Genomic DNA, 22,633 nt, shown 5'->3' on the forward strand with positions numbered 1-22,633 from the left:
ATAACTAGGGTTTAGTGGCAACTATAAAGAGAGCTTCCTGAAACGTAAACAGGAGGAGGGGGAGATTCCACAAGGAAAAGAGAAAACCCTAAAACCTTCTAAGAGATAATGATGAAGAATCAATGGCTATGGCCATAGACACGCCCATGGATTCTACATATCTATGTCAAGATTTCCGAAAATCCTTCTTTCATGTGTTAGAGGATTCTAATCTATTATTATTACAAACTCTGTAAACAAAAAAGGCTCATCAATAAAATATCTCTTCAAGCGTTTATCCGTAGAACTGTGTTGATCCAAGCTAACTGTGTTGATCGGACGGTTAAAATTTGTCCAAACAATGATGAAATAACAAAAATAAATGTTTTAGAAAAATCAGAAAAGACAGCTGGGCCAAGCTAACTGAGCATGTGTGTCTCATCCCCATCATGACCTGTCTCTGTCGGTGGAGGAGGTGGCGGCGCAACGGCGGAGATCAATGCATTCAAAGGTCGAATCTGCATCTCCATCGCAACAATATAATCGGTGGTTCCTTCCAAAACAACAGGCAACGGTTGTTTCCGGCAACTGGGAATTAACCGGCTATGCAGCTTCACCGTCCTCTGTACAGCTGGCAAACCTTTCCCCTTCAACCTCATAACCGTCGCTCTCTTTTTCCTTAAACCGGTTATAAACATTTCTGGTGGTTATCGAATCTCTCGACCGGTTCTGTTTCCTGAACTTGAGCTTCACGGTTTTACACAATATAGCTCTGCTCAACAGTGTTCTTCCTCTCGTCGTAACCGCCAATGATCTATAAGCTGTCTTGTACGGCTACACCACCTCCGCCGCGAGGAGACGGAGACGACGACGGCTTGGTGGCTGAGCTAATCTGGAGCTCCCTTAAAGATTGAATGATATTATTAGAGTACATCTGTTGTTGCTTCTCCGATCTCCATTTCTGCACCGATGATTGAGACGGTGGTTGCGACTTGCGGCGAAGAAGGTCTCTTCTTATTACGTTTACGCCGTGATTGTTTGATTCATCACTGGAGATATAGACTCCATAGTGCATAAGTGTATTGACTTATATTATGTGTATAAGATGAATTTATTTATATTATTTGTAATTTTTTGTCAATAATGTTTCTGGATATAACAAATTTCATTTCAAGATCATAAAATTTACAACATATAAATTTTCTAATTTTATTTTGCTAAAATTATCTCAATTCATAATTTTTAAAAATTTAAACAATTAAAAATATATTTATAAATTAATAATTATAAATTTACACTATAAAATAATTATTATTAATTTATAGATAAATTAATATCAATATAAATTAATAAAATATTGTGATACTAACATTATTAGTTTATAGATTTTTTTACTGTAGTAGGAATACATAGCCGTATATATAACCTATAGTATAACCTATAGTTTAGAGATAACAACATATGAATCAACCAACGACTCATCAGATTTTGGGTGTTTCTTTTATTTGGTCTTTGGCCCACTAAAATGTGTGTGGCTCTCAATTGTTTGTGTCCATGTTTTATACGTTTTCGACATGTGCATTTATTATCATATATCATTGGCAATCGACATTTATTAACAGTACAATTGGTGTTTTAGTTTTTAAGCTATACTTGATTATTAATATTCCATAATAACTATACTGTTTGATATGAAACAATTAAAATTTTTAATGATTACTAATATGTTGATAAAAAATGTGAAAATAATTATTTTACGGCTTAAATCTAATAAATTAGAGTATTTATAATAGAAAAATTCTTGGTGAACCAATTTTTTTCTTTTATAATATAATTTAATTCGCGCCGCACGATACCTTTTAAAGATATAATTTTTTCACGGATTAAATCTGGAAACACTAAAAACTTATTGGTTAAATTTAAAAACACTAAAATTTTAAAAACTAATAATGTAAGAATAATTTTTTTACGGGTTAAATCTAAAAAATGTAACCATAAGAAATTCGATGCTGTAAAAATGTATCATTTGCATGTTAATTGTTCATGTGTCTTAGGAATTAAATATACTCACTCGGATATAAGGTTTGGAAATTAAATACTCACCCTTCTTGTTTGATTTTCCCAGCTTTATGAACTCAAACAAATTCATGAGAAAGATTTCATCTATATTCTCAAAACTGACCAGAATGAGGTTTTGTAAGTATCTCCTCATTTAAATAAGTTATAAATATTTACCTTGTGATACTAATGTTAATAATTGGTTTTATCAAACAGTATAAGTGACAATCAGTTTAGAGGAAACCTTCCAAATTTAATTGAGAACTGGACAGAGTTTGAGAGTTTGTAAGATCTTTTTTTACATAATACACTCTTTGTTGTTTTAATTAACTTTTAAACTGCTATGCTAATAATGATGTATGTGTGCATCACCGTACTTTATGCAAGTGGGTTATCTGGGCCTATACCTATGCCAATAGATTAGTTGTGTCAATAGCTCATCTCATATGTTTATCATATTTATTGAGAGTAAGGTTTATTTACTCAGTCCAATATTATTTTCAGAATGATAAGCGACATGACTGACCTGAATCTTTATTTATTAATTTAATATTTTGATGTATTACACAATTTCTCATGGGTTGTCCACATATTCGGTAAATCCATTATCAATAACGTCATTTGTGATTAATTATATAGAGAGAGAACAAATTTTATACCAAAATGTCATTAGTTTTGTATATAATTTTATATCCAAAAAGTCATTAGTTTTGTGTATAATTTTAAAACATTAAAGTAATAAACAGACATAACAAATTTTTCAGTTACCTTTTTGCTCTCTAATAAAAAATTCCAAACCTCATCCAAATATTTGAACTAAAACTTAAAGATTTAGTCAGTTTATCATTTTAATGTAGTTGTCACAATTTATAGTATTATGCATAAAATTATTTTACTAAAACTCAATTAATTTATACATTTATTATAGTTAGGTTTGGAAATCTGATTATGTTATATGTGTGCAATTTTGTAGAAATTTTGTGCATAAGTTATGAAAAATTTGAGCATTTTTATGGTTGTTTGTCTTTCTCATAGTTCCAATATAGATCACCAAATCAATAAGATGGTTTTATAGTAATTAACAGCTTAATGTATGAAATACTCATATTAGAACATATAATGACTTTTAAACTTAAATGCACCATATAACCAATGGAGTTTTTTTATTTATTTTCTAGCTAAAAATTACCTTGATTAGTTATATACCTTTAAAATGGGGAGTCTTGCCACTTGTTGCCACTTGTCAACATGTAAGTTCATTTTAAATCATCTCACAAAGTTAAGAATTCGTAAATAAATACATATTTCCATTTGAAATGATAAGAGATACTGAAAAAATATTTTGATTGCTATGAAGGTATCTTCTACTTAAATACTCTATTCAATTATTTCGAAAGTCAAAACACAATCATAGGCTTTATCTTTTGTAAAACCTCTTTTCATTATCTAATGATATTTACATATTTAGCAAAAAAAAAAAAAACAAAAAACAATCATAGTCTTCCTTAATCTAATTTTTCTGGGCTTAATTGATATACTACAATTATACTGTTATTTCAAAAACGGTCTACTCAAGAATCTCAACTAATAGTATAGTAGATGAATAGATTATATATGTAAAATATTAATTATATTATATTATATATTTATTATATTTACATAATTTTGTTATTCATCTTGTTGTTAGACCATATGCAACGGCCTACATTTGGCCTGTCTCCGGTATTTTTTGTTTTTAAATAAATAAAAAAAGGCAGCATCTGTGTGGGACGTTTCTTAATATGGGACGTTTTTTGCTGTGTCTTTTGTTACACGTGGCAGCATCTGTGTGGTTGGTGTTGTTTGGGTTTTTTTTTTTTTTTTTTTTTGGTTTTTAATTTTATGGATTGAATAAACTGTTTTTAATTTTTAATGTTTTAATTGTATGTTTTGTTTTTTTTTTCAAGTTTTTGTAACTTTGTAATTTTCTTATGAACGGTTAAAAAAAGATTTGATTGAGCATATTTGGACTAACTTTGGACATCTTTCAGATAATGAAGATTAATTAAAAAAAATCTATGAATTGAATAAAATGTTTGTTTTTATCTTTGATGTTTGTATGGTTTATGTTTTTTTATCTTTCATGTTTTAATTGTATATTTTGTTTTTTTTCCAAGTTTTTGTAACTTTTTAATTTTTTTATGTTTTTAATGTCAATGTTATATGTTTTATTTAAATTAAAACTTTTATATGTTTTTATCTATTAATTTAAATAATTAATTTTTTAAATTAAAAATACTATTATTTTTTCCAGGAGACCAACTCTGAGGGACACCAATGCTCATACCACACTTAAGAAACTCTCAAAATAAAATTAATATATTTGAAGGACCAAAAATTGTCCTACACCAATCCACATGCTCTTATATATTTTGAATTGAGCCAAAACTTTTGAAACGAAACCTTAAATAAAAGAAGGCAAATAATTGTGTTGACAGGGTAAATAAATCAGAAATGGTGAAATAAATAAGAGGCAACTCTTAATGATAACGTGTCAGTAATTGGTTGGGTACAGGATTTAATTAAAATATATATATATATATATATATATATATATATTGTTCTTTGTTTTTTCTCCTCTCTCTCTTTTTGGCGGCGCAATCGGAAGAGTTTGTATCAAAATCGGATCTCGAATCGAATCGATACATATGAGCATGGATTCTCCTTGATAGCGAATAGATTATTATGGTCAAGTGTTTAACTCTCACCTATTTCGTGTGCTGTTTGTGGAATTCGGATGTATTCCAAATGAATTTTGTAGTTTGATAGAAGTATCTGGCTCAAAATCTGTAGCTGATTTTAATGTCGTATCTTCTATTTTTTTTTTTTGCTTTTGCACAGTGATCGGTCAAGGTATAAACGCTGGAGATGTGATGCTGGGATCCATACCTGCAATGGTCTCATGATGCCATACTAAGAAGGTATAAACCAGCTTGCTAATCATCACTTGTTGGCTATATAGACTATGTAATGTAATTGTTGGTTGCATGAGTTTATTTGGTTAACCTTTTGATTGACACAGAACCTCACTGGAATCAAAGGTTTATCAAAGGCCAAAATTGAAAAAAATCTGTGAAGCTGTTGTTGAGAAAGTTGTGGTTAGTTTTAAACGTTTCCAACTTTTGTTGCTGTATCTATCTATGTAGTGTAACTTCCTGCATTTGCTTCGTTTTAGTTGTCAAAACGTTTCTCCATCAGAACTTTTGATATATGACTGTAAGTGATGCTCGGTCAAACTCATTTGATTTTACTAAGGTCTAGAAGTCTGGCTTGCATCTAAGTCTTGTTGCTTTACCCCACTAACAGAAACATGATATTTTGATGGCTTATTCAACATTTTATTTTCATATATTAGATATTGAAACCTTCAAGTTGGTTTTTGTTTGTAGAGAAAATCAGTTGTGAAAATCACTATAGTGCCAGTCAATTAGTTTGTATTCTAATAGATTTTAACTTCATTTCAGGTCTGGGAAAACTCAGTTAGCACATACCCTTTGTGTCACTACGCATGTTTGTTGTTTCTTTCCTACTCTCTCAATATGAATCATTTTTTTGGGTGTCATGTTCACCTTGCAGATGCATGAGATGAGACTTTACTTTATTTCAGCATTTAACCACTGAAGTACTCTGTCTCTCACTGCCATTGGTATATTCATTGTTGTATTTATGTTATGCAGCTACCAACAAACATGAAAGGAGGAAATTGCAAGCGTTTGTTTCAGGGCATAGTCTATAGCTTAATGGAGAAAAAAGAAAGAAGCAGCTCAACAGTTTGAGATATATTGGAGTCTTGTACCTGAAGAATTCCCACAAAAGGGATTTCTCGACGATGTTGCATTGGCTGCTCAAGCCAAATCCCGAGAATGACTTCAAAACACATTCAAAGCTAAATTTGCTCAGGGGAATTTAACCATGAATAGATAATTTCGAATATCCAGGTAAAGAAATTCAACTTACTCATGCTTCATCATTAGTTAGAAGTATTCATTTTGGGTGTTTCGAGTGGCACTTATGTAATCACATATTGGTCTTGTTGCATTTACATGACAGTTGTTTATATTGAATATCAGGTATGAAATGTTATCCTGTGACGGGGGTTAAAGACAAAAACCGCACTGGAGCAGGCGGAGTCAGTGGGTGCATTGTGGAACCTAGAAGAATGACACTTTGGGGGTTTGCAGTCATGTTGTGATTTCTCTCAAGTGCAGAATCAGACATGAAAGGTTTAACATCTTTGTCATGTGTATAAAATTTCAAATTAGGTACTCTTTTTCATATGAACCCACTAGATGTCTTGTTTAAAAAAATAAGAACCCCAATTATATACTACCATTCCAGGGGATAATTTTAATTAAGATTCTAAAAGTTCTTATTTTACAAAAAGTACACAATATATTGTTAAAAAAATATAAGAGTCTCAAAATTATATACTACCATTGTACTTGCTCTAAATGAAAAATAGGTTTTTTTTTTTTTTTGGTAAAAATGAAAAATAGGTTATGCACTAAATTGGTTTATGTAAAGTAAATATTGCCAATTATTACTGTTGTATACCCTTAGCTAATCTCTATTTATATACACTCCTAGTAATTACTGCTTCCGTTTTTTATTATTTGTCATTTTAAAGTTAAATTTATAAAAGCAATTGTTTGGTAAAAATTACAACGTTTATAATTTTATCTAACTGTTTTAATGTTTTGATCAATAAAAAATTAGAAAATATATTAAAAACCAAATAGGAAATTTAATGATTTTTTTAATTTGTGTGATGGAGTACTACTATATAACACAACTTTATAACAGCCGATAAACTTCAGTTTCAATACCAACCAAAAACGTCATAATAATATCAATGTTACATAACAACAAATCGAAGCTTACCTCAGCACAAACATTACAAATTCTTCCATTTAATATTCAAGAACATCCCTTCTCACCATTCTTGTGTTTTGTTTCCAGAGTGATTCAAGAAAAAAGGATGGATATACATTAATAATATGTAGAGAATGTTGAATCATTACATACATAAAACTCATAATAATAAAATAGCAAAAAAAAAAAAACTATGATGAAATAACAAAAAATAAATGTTTTTAAAAAATCAGAAAAAAGACAGCTGAGCCAAGCTAACCGAGCATGTGTGTCTCATCCCCATCATGACCTGTCTCTGGCGGTGGAGGAGGTGGCGGCGCAACGGCGGAGATCAATGCATTCAAAGCTCGAATCTGCATCTCCATGGCAACAATATAATCGGTGGTTTCTTCCAAAACCACAGGCAACGGTTGTTTCTGGCAACCGGGAATTAACCGGCTAAGCAACTTCACATTCCTCTCTACAGCTGGCAAACCTTTCCCCTTCAACCTCATAACCGTCGCTCTTTTTTTCCTTAACCAGTTATTAACATTCCTGGTGGTTATCGAATCTCTCGACCTGTTCTGTTTCCTAAACTTGAGCTTCACAGCTTTAGACAATATAGCTCTGCTCCACAGTGTTCTTCCTCTCGCCGTAACCGCCAGTGATCTATAAGCTGCGTCGCGTACGGCTACACCACCTCTGCCACGAGGAGACGGAGACGACGACGGCTTGGCGGCTGAGCTAATTCGGAGCTCCCTTAAAGATTGAATGATATTAGTAGAGTAGATCTGTTGTTGCTTCTCCGATCTCCATTTCTCAACAGATGATTGAGACGGTGGTTGCGGCGAAGAAGGTTTCTTCTTATTACGTTTACGCTGTGATTGATCGTAAACAACAGAGGTTTGATTCGTCACAGGAGACATCGACTAAAATGTGTTAATCAATTACATAAAAAAATCAAGAAACCAAACTGAAAGAACAAAAAAGAAAACAAGATTAGAGATATGTTAATGATAAAGATAAGAGATTAGAAGGTGATTAAAGTATTTATTTAATTACATTAAGAGGAGGAGGAGGAGGAGGAGAAGGTGAGACGTCAACAAAGAGAGTGTTATTGTATTATTATGTGGATGGAGAAAGAAGAATCCTTGTTTATTAAGCAAAAAGGAAAGGTAATGGTGGTGGTGGGATTCGATTTTTATATTATCCTTTTCTTCTCCTATCCATGTGATCTCCACTCTTCATATCTCTCTTTTCTCTAATTTTTCTTATATTAATATAAATATTACCATCATTAATGTTGACTTAAATAAAAATAAAACTAGTATTTTGCTAAACTACTTGTTGTTAAGTTGTTATAGGTTGAGAAAAAAAAAAAATAGTAGTATAGAGTTAGTATCATGGTATGCGTTAGTGCGCGGCGTATTTTAAAATTTGGTTTATTCGATCCAAAATGCACAAAAGAAATGTTTCCAAAATGAGACATTAATCCATGATTTTTTCTAGACTCGATATTATGCAGACACTAGTAAAATGGTGGTAGAACTTTCTTGCTTTTACCATTTTTTTGTTACACATTATGATATTTGAGATTACGTACATTTTCTTTTTCTGCTCACTAAAATGTGTGTGGCTCTCAATTGTTTGTGTCCATGTTTTATACGTTTTCGACATGTACATAATACATTTATTATCATATATCTTTGGCAATCGACATCTATGTTAAAAATTTTGAAATAAATTTGGTGTTCTACTCTTTAAGTTATAATTGTTTATAAAATTAATTCCTAAAAAATTACATTAAAACAAAATGTATCTATATTAACATTTTTTAAAGACATTTGATGTTCTACCCTTTAAGTCATACTTATTTACAAAATTAATCCCTAAAAGTTTACACAAAAAAAATCAATTAGATTCTTAAATTATCTCTAAAATTTGGTTTATAATTTCCTAAAATAATTTTTATATTTATATATAAAATATATATTTTTTTCCTTTTAAAACTCTAATATTCAATAATAGCTATATTGTTTGATATGAAACAATTATTTTTTTTAATGATTACTAATATGCTGATAAAAAATGTAAAAATAATTATTTTATGGGTTAAATCTAATAAATTAGCGTATTTATAATAGGACAATTCTTGTTGAATGCTAATTCAATACTCTATTTTCTTGAAGTTTCCTCCGTTCTCCATATAAACTGCGGCGACGATGAAGTGACAATCAATTGACTACATATGAAGTTGACAAGCAACCTATGTTTTTTGAAAATGGCTTGAAAGGATTGGTTATGAGCAACACATGCCACTTTTTGGATGATCATCTTGTTCGTGAAGGCTTGACGACCTGGTCAAATTCTTCAAAACTTTCTAACCCGCAATAGATCCACGGCTGCCGAGACCTTTCATTAGCTTTGGTCAAACACTCTCAGCCAATTCCATGAATTTAGACAAATTACTTTTAAAACATTAGTTACTAGTTTTATGTATAGTTTTAGTTATATCTTAAAAGTCATTAGTTTTATGTATAATTTTAAATATTAAAGTAATAAACAGACATAACAAAATTTTAGTTACCTTTTTGCTCTCTAATAAAAATTCCAAACTTCATCCAAAATTTGAATTAAAACTTAAAGATTTAGTCAGTTTAGCATTTTAGTGTAGTTGTCACAATTTATAGTATTAATTATTTTACTAAAAATCAATTAATTTATACAATCATTATAGTTAGGTTTGGAAATTTGACTATGTTATATATGTGTGCTATTTTGTAGAAATATTGTGCATATGTTATGAAAAAATTAAGCATTTTTGTGGTTGTTTGTTTTTCTCATAGTTCAAATATAGACCACCAAATCAATAGGATGATTGTATAGTTATCAACAGCTTAATGTACTCATATTAGAATATGACTTGTATACTTAAATGCACCATATAACCAATGGAGTTTTTTTTTTTATTTTCTAGCTAAAAATTACTTGATTAGTTCTGTACCTTCAAAACGGGGAGTCTTGCCACTTGTCAACATGGAAGTTCATATTACATGTGTAATCTTTTACTCAATTCATATATTATGTTGGGTGTTGTTATCTTGTATATATATCTTTTACTTAATATATTATCTTTTACTCAATTCATATATAACACGGAGAAATCAACTCCATGTGTTAATCAGTTACATAAAAATCAAGAAACCAAACTGAAACTGCACAGAGAACAAAAAAAAACAAGATTAGAGATGTGTTAGTGATAAATATAAGAGATTAGAAGGTGATTAATGTATTTAATTACATTAAGAGGAGGAGGAGGAGAAGGTGAGACGTCAACAAAGAGAGTGTTATTGTATTATTATTATGTGGATGGAAGAAGAAGAATCTTTTTTTATTAAGCAAAAAAGAAAGGTAATGGTGGTGGTGGGATTTGATTTTTATATGATCCTTTTCTTCTCCTATCCATGTGATCTCCGCTCTTCATATCTCTCTTTTTTCTAATTTTTCTTATATCAATATAAATATTATCATTACTGTTGACTTAAATAAAATACTACCTCTAATTTGCTAAAATATTTGTTGATAAGTTGTTATAGATTGATAAAAATATATATATATATATATCCTCTATATAATAAAATGAAAGTACACACATAATTTTGTAAACTATATAATTTTAATAAATTGGTTACAAATAGGTTATATATTAAGTTTATATTATTTGTATAGTATGGATTTATTGTTTCCAAAAATCTTAAAGAGAATATCTAAAAAATCATTTGATATCATCTAACTTACCATATTAAGTTCCTTTATTAAATTATTCATCAAATAATTTTTTTTGATATCTAACTTAATATATTAATTTGTTAATTATTATTATATGTCACCTTTCATTTTTATATATGAATCTATTTTTTGAAACAAATAAATTATTAAATTATTTCTTATAATTAAAAAATAGTTTTATTTCCTGATATACCATAAGTTGAATTTTTTAAAACAAATATAAATGATCAATCTATAAAATATTCAAGTTTTAGTAATATTATTCTTTAAAAAGAATATCTATTGAATTAAAAAATTTACTGAGTAACGAGTCGAAATTTGAATATTTCAATTCAATTTCATACTTTTTGTTGAGTTTTCTAATTTTATTTAATATAATAAAGTTTAAATAAATTATTTTGAAATTTTTTTAAAATGTTGAAACTTGATATAAAAGTTAGAAACTATAAACACTCTAAATTGGTTTAATATGTCACTATAATATGAAAGAATTTCAAAAAACTAAGTATATTAAAACAAAAAATATAACAATATATTAAATTACTCATAATATAATAACTCGCTTTTTAAAAACCAAATTCACAAAATTATGTCTTATAATGACATTCAAGTCATGATGTAGAATATACATTGTTGAAATAACTTCACGTACATAAACTAATACAACATATTAAAATTATATTTTAAAATAGAAAATATATAAAATTTTGTATAAAATAAAATTGAATCAGTGTTATAGCACGGGTACTTACAGACCCGGCTCGTGGCTAAAACCCGTGAAGCTGGTGTTTTAAGCATCACGAAAATATATAAGTTTTAAGGGCATCAATTTTCAAAATTGGGTTGTGGTGTAGTGGTTAACACCTCTTTAGAAGTCTTAAATGAAAAATGTTTTCATTTTACTTTTGTTTTCAGAGAGTTCAAAAAAAAATTTGCTTTAGGCATGAGAATCTACTGCGTCGGTCATGGATAATTATCTAGAATCATTAACAATATAAAATTTATAAAATATATATTTTTTCAAGTCATCATATTTAGGATATGATTTTATTGCATAATATTTTATTAAAAAAGTTTTTAAAAACAATCACATAAGTTATATTATATATAAAAATTATAATATAAATAAAATGAATTTCAACTCGTGCTCTGGTATTATAAGAGTTTGGTATCATGGTATGCGTTAGTGCGCGGCTTATTTTAAAATTTTGTTTATTCGATCCAAAATGCCCAAAAGAAATGTTTCCGAAATGAGACATTAATCCACGATTTTTTCTAGACTCGATATTATGCAGACACTAAAATGGTAGTCGAACTTTATTGTTTTTAAATTTTTTTGTTACACATTATGACATTAGAGTGTCCAATAACGTACATTTCCTATTTCTGGTACGTACGTGAACATCCACTTAACTGGTTGTTCAGTTCCTTTTAGTCTAGTAGTAAATTAATCAGTAATGTTTTGTAACATTGCTTTTTCTGCTTGTCTTTGTATCACTAAATGATCTTAAAGCTCCGACTTTATATTAATTTTGTTTGACATCAGCTCCCACTTTATTTGGATGGTCAAAACTCTTGTTAATCGGTTTTTGACGGGGTTTATAGGTCAGAAAATTTATTAATAACCAGACTATACAATGGTTTTGTTGTCGTTCAGTTGTGTAAATCTTATATCCTCGGTGGGGTTAATGTTTAAGTGTATCCAAATCCAATCTTCACCAATCTATAATATCTATTGGTTATCAATGACTGTTATACTTCGTGTCACCCGAAGTCTGATAGCTTTTCATCCGCATGCGTATTTGCATCAAAACCCAATGATTTTAATTACTGTCCAAAATTCCCATCAAAATCCAATAACTAAATAAATAAAAATATATATTTACACATAGTATAATTGTTTGCAGTGTTTCTATTTTAAACCCTTTTTCCAAAACAAAAAGAAAAATTTATATTTTCTTTACTGTACTAACAAAAATATAGAGTAGTACATTTGAAGATACATCAAAGGTGATTAGAGAATATATGCGCCACCTAACTTTAAAATTTTCAGTAATTAGATAGGTAACGTAATTTTTGTAGATACATAACTTATGGTCGATTACAACTTTATCACAAATTATGGAAAAACAAAATCCCGTTAATTTTAAACAAATAACATTTTTTTTTTACTTTGCGTAGAGCACTTTTATCCGGACATATGTTGCCTTGCATTGTGTTTAAGGCTTGCTCAAAATGGAGCACATGAAACACAGTTTTCTTTCATCCGATAATATGTTATTTTATTAGTCCAAAATATATTTTGATAATATATATATATATACATATGTATATATATATGTGTGTGTGTGTGAAATTTTGTTTTCCTTTTTATTTATGATTTGGATTTGCTATCAAAGTTGCTGTCTACATAATTAAAAGTGAAACTATCTACGCATTGACCTTTCTTAATCACACTCCCATGGACCAGTCTATAAATTTGTCCTTTTCTTGTATCATAAAATGGAAGAAACTGAAACAATTTTCCTTATTTATTTGCCTAATATATGGAGAAGAAGAATGCATAACATGTACTCCTTATATATAACAAATTAAATACTCCTTATTTACGATATGTTTCATCGAGCATGGCTTTAATTCTTAACTGAGAATAATGAAGAAAAAATATAAAAGGACGATAGTGATCATAAATTCATAAACACAAGCTAATTAACATCATCAAAGTTATAGAGGAGACTGGCCACTCAACATGGAAACTACACAATTTTAACAACCCCGACCAATCTCTCTCCAAATTTAAAACTATTTTAACCTTCCTAAAAATCATGACTGACACAAGTGACACCAACCCATTAACTATTTTTAATTAGATGCAAACCACACCTTATCTCCTTCTATGTCATTTATTTTGGTTCTACATATTCTGTATGGCCGTTTCATTGGGACTACGCTTCTACTGCATGCCTCATATTATTACCATCCGACTGACTATAAACTCCTTCCCGAATATGTGATAATCCAAGCCTTTTGTGAACCGGACAAAGATTTGAAAAATTTTAGAATGACCATTTTTCTCTTTTTACATTTTAAGACATTTCGATTACATTTCTCAATCCGGAGCAGAGAAGAAAATATTTTCACTTCCATACAAAATATCATTTAGTCATAAATAAGCGAGCAAATACTTCCAACGATCGATTGCGGCCTCACCCTCACGGGTTCTTGTCTAGTCCCACAGGACCCGAATTTTTATTCAAATTGGACAAGATCATCTTGGAAAAGAGAAAAAAAAAAAAAAAAAAAAAAAATCTTGGACAAAAAGATAGATTCCAAAGTAAATATTCTTGAAGGATGGAGAATCGATCTCTGGCTTTTGGAGTTTCAACTTTCTAAACAAAAAGTCTTAGTAGACCATTAGAGAATTTGTTTTTTCTTTTTTTTTTCCTTCTAAAAGAGACATAACTGATACAAAATAAAAACAACCCTTGTAACTAAAAGCTTCTAATGAAAATCATCTAGAAAACGCTAGAAAGGAGATTAGCAGCTGTGGAAATGGCTGCTCCGGTGAGAGCAGACTGGACCACTTGCTCATGGCTTGTCCTATCCGAGATCGTCATAGCCATTGCCGCTCCTGTCAATACTCCAGCCACCGCGCTGTTCCTCTGTGATACACATACATATATACGATTACAAATCAATTAAAGAACATGTTAATCATCTGTTTATTGATGAAACAATACCAAATAAATTAATTTGACTAACCCAATCATGAGCTCCTCCACGAACCTCCTTCATACCGTAAGTGATACCTGAGTACAACCCAGCTGCTAGCCCTACAATTCCCACATCAATATCCAAACCTTAATCTCTTTCCGACGTTAAAACTTGAAACATTAATTTAAAAATATACGTATATATATAAACTCACCCCATTGGAGAGACTCTTTTCCTGTGTTCTTCACCTAGAGGCCAACCAAATTTAAACAAGTTCAGTAAACTAACAAGAAACCTAACGTGTCATGTTTGCATTTAACTCGTATGGATACACTAGCTCACGTCCGTCTAGATGAACATTTGACGATCATATCAAAAGGGTTAATAAACTCACCAGTGCATCAAGAGATTTGCTGCTTTCCCCTAATAATAATAACAACGATCGTTAAACATTACTATCATTACACAAAGCTTATTACATAAGATCAGAAACCAAATACTATACAAACAAAACGGACCTCTGAGATTAGGGAACCTATGTTTCTTGTTCTCGGACGGTGGACCGACGTTGTTCGAGTCAAACCCTGCCCCTATTTTTATTAATTTTCGACTCATATATTATATATTTTTGGTACATATAAATTATAAGGAACAAAAAAACTCGTCGGAGTGGTTCTTACCCTCAACCACCGTAAAGTAAGCTTCCCTCGACACGGCTTGTAAAGCTCCCACCTTCATAATTAATCCATGTTAGCTATATGTCTTTACTAGGCACGTAACGTAACATACATATACTATCGGTAAAATGGAAAGAAATGAAACGAAAACTTACTCCGGCGGCTTTGACGAAGGAATCAGCGATACGGTTGAGAAGAGGATGACCAAGATCGAACAAGTGTGCCTTCTCAAAGCTTCTTATCTCATCCATTACAATTCTTCCTTCACCCTTCTCCATTTTTCTTTGCTCTTTTCTTCACTTTATCTTTCTTGCTTTCTCTTATCTTTTTTGATCTGTTAATACTTCTCTCTTCGACAACAAGTAAGGAGAAGTATGTGGAACTGAACAGAGTTATTTCGACACGTGTCGGAGTCTGCCGTTTGAACTGTTCAACGTTCTCCTTCCCCACGTGGCACTCACTAGATCAACGTCAGACAGACCGAGAAATTAAAATCAAGGCCCAATGAACCGGTAGATATTATGATAAACCGGGAATTTTGAAATCTCCGGTTTAAAGACGAGAAACATGCCACGTGTCTTCTCCGCTTTGATATCTCCGCCTCCGCTCGTCGGAGTGAGACTTCCACTACTTGTCATCTCCGTCACTCCTCTCTCTCTCTCTCTCTCTCTCCCTACAGATCTCTCACTCACGTTCTCTATCTAACACAATGCAATCGGCTCTCTCTCTCTCCTTCTCTCAATCATCTCCTTCCTTTAGCGAACCGTCCGCTTTGTTCGTCCAACGCAGCTCCTTCCTTTACGCCGAGGAATCTCCGGTTCTGTGGACTCCGTCGAGAAGCGGTTGGTTTCTCTTCGTCGAAGCAATTGACTTCGTGCCGTTTTCAAATTCAGAGTAGGAGGATCGAAATCACCGCATCAGCTGGAAATGGAGCTCCGTCGAAATCGTTCGATTATGATTTGATCATTATCGGAGCTGGAGTTGGCGGCCATGGAGCTGCATTGCACGCCGTTGAGAAGGTCTTCTTTCTAATTAGGATTACAATTTCTGATTGAGATACCTTAAATGTCAGAACACGAATCGAATTGTTCTTGTAATTCTTGGACATGCCAATTTGATGCTCTTACTAACATTTCTGGTACACTCTTTCTCAATTGAGCCGGAAAAATTTGGAAATTTGCTTGATAGTGGAATCATATGCTTTGTTTGATTGAAACGGTACAAGGATGATGATAGGATGACTTACTATCTAATTACTGTGTTTTCTTTCTAGTGCTCATGATCTCATCAGGTGAATTTGTTGTTTTGCTAACGTTGTATAGGGACTCAAAACTGCCATCGTTGAAGGAGATGTTGTTGGAGGGACTTGCGTTAACAGAGGCTGTGTGCCTTCCAAAGCTCTCCTTGCTGTTAGTGGTAGGATGCGGGAACTACAGAATGAACATCACATGAAGGCCTTTGGTCTGCAGGTAGTATGAACTGCTGTCAAATGCAATCGCTCAAGTTGATGTCAAATAATTGTTAAGTATTATCTCCCTGGCCTTGACTCTAGCTCCATTGTCTCCCCTGGATAATAGGTTTCTGCTGCCGGTTATGACCGTCAGGGTGTGGCTGACCATGCAAGTAACCTGGCTACCAAAATTAGGAATAATCTCACCAATTCTATGAAGGCACTTGGTGTTGACATATTGACAGGGTTTGGTTCTGTTCTGGTCAGTATGTTATTGTCTTTTGTTGACCAACTAATTCCACATGATATCATCGTTATTTGGTGATCCTAATACTCTTTAGTCTTCTGTGCACTTCTGCAGGGACCACAAAAGGTTAAATATGGTGACGATATTATCACCGGAAAAGATATAATCATTGCAACTGGATCTGTACCGTTTGTCCCAAAAGGAATTGAAGTTGATGGTATGTGTTTTGTTTTAACATGTATAAGCCAGGGAGAAGCCTCAAAAACCAATACTTTACATCTCTTTCGATATAGCAACTACCCTAATGATCCTTATATATTGTGATGCAGGAAAGACTGTTATCACAAGTGACCATGCATTGAAATTGGAGTCCGTTCCTGACTGGATTGCGATAGTAGGAAGTGGTTATATCGGTCTTGAGTTCAGTGACGTTTACACGGCCCTTGGAAGTGAGGTAACATTTTGATTTTGTATTAATGATTGCATTGGTATAATAGTGTGAGGTTTTTGTTTTCTTTCAATAGTAACAAAAGGCTCTTAAGATTCTGCTCTATTGGTATTTCTATTGCTATGTTCTGCTTACTTCAGGGTTGCAATGCACCTACAAACCCCAGGAAGTCTCAGGATAACTCTTTTTGCAGGTAACTTTTATTGAGGCGCTGGATCAGCTGATGCCTGGATTTGATCCTGAGATCAGTAAGCTGGCTCAAAGGGTTCTGATTAACCCAAGAAAGATTGACTGTCATACTGGAGTGTTTGCAAGCAAAGTAAGCCTTTTTGACTCATTCTAAGTTAATTTTCATCCTTATACTGAGGATTTATGGAACTTTTTTTTCTTTTTAAATCTTTTTTACAGATCACTCCAGCAAAGGATGGAAAACCCGTGATGATTGAGCTTATTGATGCCAAAACCAAGGAACCCAAAGATACTTTGGAGGTAAGAAAATGTTTGTGCAGCTATCTGAAATCCTACAAAAGAGAATAATTGTCCAGTTATGTGATGACTATTCTGCTTCTCACCACAATGTTGTGACGCTTTTACTATTCCCACGTGGGAAGTCTATAAATTAAGACATGCATACTTGCGTTGCTTAGCCAGGGATTGCCAAAAAGAGAACAGAAACGTCTTTGATTTCCATCACAATTGGAACTTTTAGTTTTGTGCTTTTTTCTGCACTGGAAGTGTGACCTTATGTTCCTTTTTCAAGGTGGACGCTGCTCTAATTGCTACTGGAAGAGCTCCATTCACCAATGGACTTGGCCTAGAAAATGTATGAATCGACATTAAAAGGCATCCTATATGAATACTATTTTTCTTTTTGCTCCATCAAGGAGCTTATTAGGTTGTGAAAGAAATAACATTAAAGCTATATTTCCACACAGATCAATGTTGAGACACAGAGAGGTTTTATACCAGTTGATGAGCGAATGCGTGTTATCGATGGAAATGGAAAGCTGGTTAGTGATAATTTAATATGTACACCTTAATTCTTAGGAGCAGTCAATTTTTTTTTTATGCACCGAGTCACTCTTGGTTGATAGGTACCACACTTTGTACTGCATTGGTGATGCCAATGGTAAATTGATGCTCGCTCATGCAGCCAGTGCCCAAGGAATTTCTGGTAAATGATAATCAAGATTCCACTATTAATGCATCCGTGTTTTGCCCTCTTTTACACTTTACTATGTTTGATTGGCCACTTATTAAACTCTGTGCATCTACTTGTGTTGGTTAGTGGTGGAGCAAGTCACAGGTACAGATCATGTGCTTAATCATCTTAGCATCCCAGCTGCTTGTTTTACTCATCCTGAAATCAGCATGGTGGGATTGACAGAGGTAACTCTAGACACCCTTAGTGGATTGGTGATTTAAAATAAGGTGTATAACCGTAACCTTTAATGTTGGATATCTTTGCAATTTCAGCCTCAAGCAAGAGAAAAAGCTGAGAAAGAGGGATTCAAAGTAAGTATTGCCAAAACAAGTTTCAAGGCAAACACAAAGGCCCTAGCCGAAAATGAAGGAGAAGGACTTGCTAAGGTAAAGAGAAGAAACTAAATCGAAAGTTGTTTACAGTCCTCGAGTTACTGAGAAGATATCTGAACACGCCTTTTATGTGCACAGATGATATACAGACCTGACAATGGTGAAATCCTTGGAGTACATATATTTGGGCTGCATGCTGCAGATCTTATCCATGAAGCATCTAACGCGATTGCTTTAGGAACACGCATTCAGGTAATGATATCTCTACGGCTGCAAACCAACCTGACTCTGATTTTGCCCACTGTCTTTAGATTGTGATTTTTTTTTCTTTTGGTGATGACAATGCAGGAAATTAAACTTGCTGTTCATGCACATCCAACGCTGTCCGAAGTTGTTGATGAACTATTTAAAGCAGCTAAGGTAAATACAAGAATCTAAATCCGTATTCTCAACATAAAATCACGATTTAGAAGCAACCAACTCCTATTCATCTCAATTTCAGGTTGACAGTCCAGCTTCAGTAACAGCACAAAGTGTAAAAGTTGCAGTATAAACAAAGAAAAAAAAGATTGAAAGCAGCCTGTAACAAAAGTTTTGTGGAAGAAGACATTTGTACTTTACCAATATTCAGCGACGGACAAAGATTGAGTGTCACATTTCATCCCGTATATTTGTTTCATGTTTTTCTTTAAATTGTATCTTAGATTTAAGAACAAAAGAAACAGATTGTGATAGACACTAAGACACATAATTGAAATATATTTTATTATAAGTCAGAAATCCAAAATAGAAAAGAATTTAATAGACAAACTAAAAAACGTTTTAGCTTTTTAGCGTCAAATCTCACAAAAGTCACAGAACACAGCAGCAATACAAGACTACTTTACAAATCCCACAAAGCAAAAGAAAATTACTAACGACAAGACGCTCTATGGAAGATCTCCCAGCTCCAGGCTCGATTTACCACATTACCCTTTTGAAACTTTTTGAAAACAGCTTCTATAAGGTCGAAATTGCCCCTCGTCATTTACACAAATTTACAGTTCCACCACACTGCACCCACCTCCTCTTCATTGTTGTTGCATTCAGCTCTCCTCCATAGCCATTTGATCAAGTTCTTGCATCCCATCATACTCCAGCTGTATCACGTTACATAAATTAATCATCAAAATTTTATACGTGAATATGGAAATACATGAATTGAGTTGAAAGAAAACAGAAAGAAGTAAAAGTGATTTCCACCTGAGCTTCTTCATGAACCAGTTTCATCCTTCTGTAATCTTGCTGAGCCTTCTTGGACCGGAACATGGCCTGGACTTTAACCACTGACCTCTCCAGCCGTTCCTCTGCTTGTTTCTGGCTTGTCTTGTAGAAATCCTCCACCTCCTCACCCCCTTCCTTCTCCTCAGGTTGGCTAACCTGAAGCCCTCTGAATCCTTTTCTCTTCAGTCTCCACCTCAGAATCGCCTTCTCAAGAACTCCGACCGACCATGTTATTTTCTGGTACTGCCTTCTTACTTGGAACCCTCTAAACGCAGCCTGCGAAACATTTCCATATTTAAAATCACAGAGCAGTTTTACAAGTTCGCAGACCGTTCGTTTCTTTTCTTAAAGACGTTATATAGATCATCAGCTTTTGCTAGTGTACCTGGATCCTAATTGCCTTTTTACGCATGTTCAGAAACTCCCGCCTCATTTTCCATGTTTGGAACCTGTACTGAATCCGAGCAGCGGCTGCAATCTTCCTACGAACCTCGAAATTGCGGAACGCGTGCTGAATCTTCATCGCGGCTATTATGTTTTTCGCTTCTTCTTCCTTGCTAGCAAACCTAACGGCGCTTGACCTAACTTTCAGCTCGTGCTCCCTGAACGCTCCCTGAATCCGCGCTGCCGCTTCTGCAGCGGTTCTGTACGCCGCCAGAGTGTCCTTCAGGCTCTGCTCATCTTCATTGGAATTCCCTAGGTTCGACGCCTGCTCTGCCTTGATGGTTTCAAGGTTGCCAGTGATGTTTCCAGCCATTTGCATGTCCTTGAACTGTGCTACAAGACATTTCTCAGCAAGAAAAGCAGCTAAACCTTCATAACCTTTCTGCTGTGCCAGATCAGCCGCCGTGCAACCGCCGAGGAATTCTTTAGTCGGGTCTGTCACCAGGTTTGGCCTTGCCCCAGCAGACAGAAGAGCAGCCACCATTTTCTCCCTTTTAAAAAAAAAAAAAAACTTGGTAAAGAAGTAAATTAAATAAAACGGAAACAACATTAGCAAATCTCGTATTACTTAAAAGATGCAAGTTAGTTTTACCTTCCATAGTATGCTGCCCAATGAAGAGCAGTCCAACCATGCTTATCACGGAAATCCAACGATATATTTGCCCAGGAGAAGAGAAGGATCGACCAAGTGTATCCTAGGACGGCACAGAGGTGGATCACTCCAAGGCCTTTAGAGTCATATTCTTTAGTGTTACGGTTCTCGATGACCTTCTCCAAAAGCCACTCTTTCAGCCTATTTTTCAGTGTAAGCTCAAAGAGATGATCCCTCGCTTGATCAAACGGCACCTCATTCGCCTGGATTGACTTCATTAAATAAGCCCAACTGTTCAAGAGATGGGAAGTCCTGCTGGCGAGTTTCTTAGCCTCTAGCAGATTATCAGGTGAGATTTTACTTGTTAAAACGCTGATTTTGTTAGAAGAAGTGAACAGAAGATGAGCAAGTCTGACTTGGAACTCAAATTCTTCCCACTTGTATAGCTGGTCGTCTTGAGGGATAGCTTTTTCAATAACTGGAACTGAGCGGTGTTCAAAGCTGAATAATTGGCTGACCGGCTTGTTTCCATCAACACTCAGATACAGGTTCACCACCCCAGGAGATTGAGGGGGAAGGAAGCAACGGTAAACCCCCAACTGGAGAAATTCTGCGGGGACACGTAACTCTCCACATATGCAGAAGAGGTTTGATCTTCCAAAATGTTGAAAGCTGTCGTGAAAGAACCCAGTTACAAGAATCTGCAAAATTAACGACTAAAAGGTCAGCATTTTTCAGCTAGGAATGCTTATTCGATCTTCACACGTAGGTTTCATACGCAATATGAAGTAGAGACAGTCTGACAATGTTGTGATTTACCTATCTAAGTTTCATATTGTGAATCACACTATGCAAACATACCACTCATAAATTAGCAATAAGAGATGCATAAGATTTTAACAAATACACACGCAGTAAAGTGAGACACACTTATTTTATTAATAGGCAGACTTTGAGTTACTTTCTTGATAATTTATTACCCTCTTCCTTTTAAACCAAAGTCTAAAGAGTGAAACTATTTTCTTTTCCTTCAGCATAAAAAAACAAGAAGGTATACTAGAAAAAATGGTATACAAACCTTTGTTTTCTCTGTCGAAAAGGCCCAGGCAGGTGAAACATCAGTTATGTTGAATACTTGCTCCGGTATGTTAGAGTGGGAATGGAATACAGCAGTAGTAGAAGATTCCTGCCCAGGTGTATATACAGCTTCAAGGGAAGGATCATCCACGGAACCAGGAGAGTCACTAATGAAGTTGTTCACCCACCTTCCAAAACTATCCTGACTTCCAAAACCATTATTAAGCATAGCATCACCTGGTTGATCAGCAACCGTTGCACTGGAATCCCTACTCTGTAGATTTGACTCTACTCCACAGTGCACATGCTGATTAGAAAATTCTCCTGCACCACATGAGTTATTATTTTGGTAAACAGGATCTTCGAGACCGGGGTATGATGGTATATCTACTGATCCGTTGTAGCCTGCAAGATGATATCCCTGCACAATGAACAAGATGACAAGATGGTTAACATAAAAACAGCTAAA

General features: G+C 33.5%; 4 protein-coding genes, 1 long non-coding RNA gene and 2 pseudogenes across 7 annotated transcripts in view; 2 read left to right on the top strand and 5 right to left on the bottom strand.

Moving 5' to 3' along the window:
- Window positions 399-1,010, bottom strand: LOC104728009 (annotated as a pseudogene).
- LOC104723507 lies at window positions 4,664-6,453 on the top strand. Of its 2 annotated transcripts, XR_757361.2 has the most exons (6): window positions 4,664-4,764; window positions 4,918-4,997; window positions 5,099-5,174; window positions 5,541-5,586; window positions 5,754-6,014; window positions 6,147-6,453. It is a non-coding gene; the product is annotated as an uncharacterized LOC104723507 (long non-coding RNA). The 2 variants fall into 2 exon arrangements; XR_002034061.1 differs by having other exon boundaries at window positions 4,664-4,997.
- On the bottom strand, window positions 6,961-8,099 carry LOC104723508 (transcription factor bHLH147-like). Its single transcript, XM_010441892.2, has 2 exons — window positions 7,990-8,099; window positions 6,961-7,900 (listed from the first exon to the last, which is right to left on the bottom strand). The coding sequence occupies exon 2, from the start codon at window positions 7,851-7,853 to the stop codon at window positions 7,203-7,205; it is 651 nt and encodes a 216-aa protein (XP_010440194.1). The 5' UTR covers window positions 7,854-7,900; window positions 7,990-8,099; the 3' UTR covers window positions 6,961-7,202.
- Window positions 14,074-15,420, bottom strand: LOC104723509 (outer envelope pore protein 16-2, chloroplastic-like). Of its 2 annotated transcripts, none has more exons than XM_010441894.2 (7): window positions 15,263-15,420; window positions 15,111-15,162; window positions 14,949-15,014; window positions 14,825-14,853; window positions 14,645-14,678; window positions 14,479-14,549; window positions 14,074-14,378 (listed from the first exon to the last, which is right to left on the bottom strand). In XM_010441894.2, exons 1-7 carry the CDS (start codon window positions 15,383-15,385, stop codon window positions 14,232-14,234), a joined length of 522 nt encoding a protein of 173 aa, XP_010440196.1. In that variant the 5' UTR covers window positions 15,386-15,420; the 3' UTR covers window positions 14,074-14,231. The 2 variants fall into 2 exon arrangements, with proteins under 2 accessions (XP_010440196.1, XP_010440195.1); XM_010441893.2 differs by having other exon boundaries at window positions 14,949-15,020; window positions 15,263-15,419.
- LOC104723512 lies at window positions 15,743-19,547 on the top strand (annotated as a pseudogene).
- LOC104723511 (calmodulin-binding transcription activator 5-like) lies at window positions 19,537-22,595 on the bottom strand. Its single transcript, XM_010441896.1, has 5 exons — window positions 22,166-22,595; window positions 21,088-21,788; window positions 20,437-20,986; window positions 20,031-20,327; window positions 19,537-19,927 (listed from the first exon to the last, which is right to left on the bottom strand). Exons 1-5 carry the CDS (start codon window positions 22,391-22,393, stop codon window positions 19,874-19,876), a joined length of 1,830 nt encoding a protein of 609 aa, XP_010440198.1. The 5' UTR covers window positions 22,394-22,595; the 3' UTR covers window positions 19,537-19,873.
- LOC104723510 (calmodulin-binding transcription activator 5-like) overlaps window positions 22,506-22,633 on the bottom strand; it is an 8,146-nt gene continuing 8,018 nt past the window's right edge. Inside the window, exon 15 of the mRNA XM_019231866.1 lies at window positions 22,506-22,585. Coding sequence (XP_019087411.1) covers window positions 22,506-22,585 — 80 coding nt within the window. The remainder of the gene's footprint in view (window positions 22,586-22,633) is intronic.

The sequence above is a fragment of the Camelina sativa genome, chromosome 11, assembly GCF_000633955.1.
Source record: "Camelina sativa cultivar DH55 chromosome 11, Cs, whole genome shotgun sequence".
Lineage (NCBI taxonomy): Eukaryota > Viridiplantae > Streptophyta > Magnoliopsida > Brassicales > Brassicaceae > Camelina > Camelina sativa.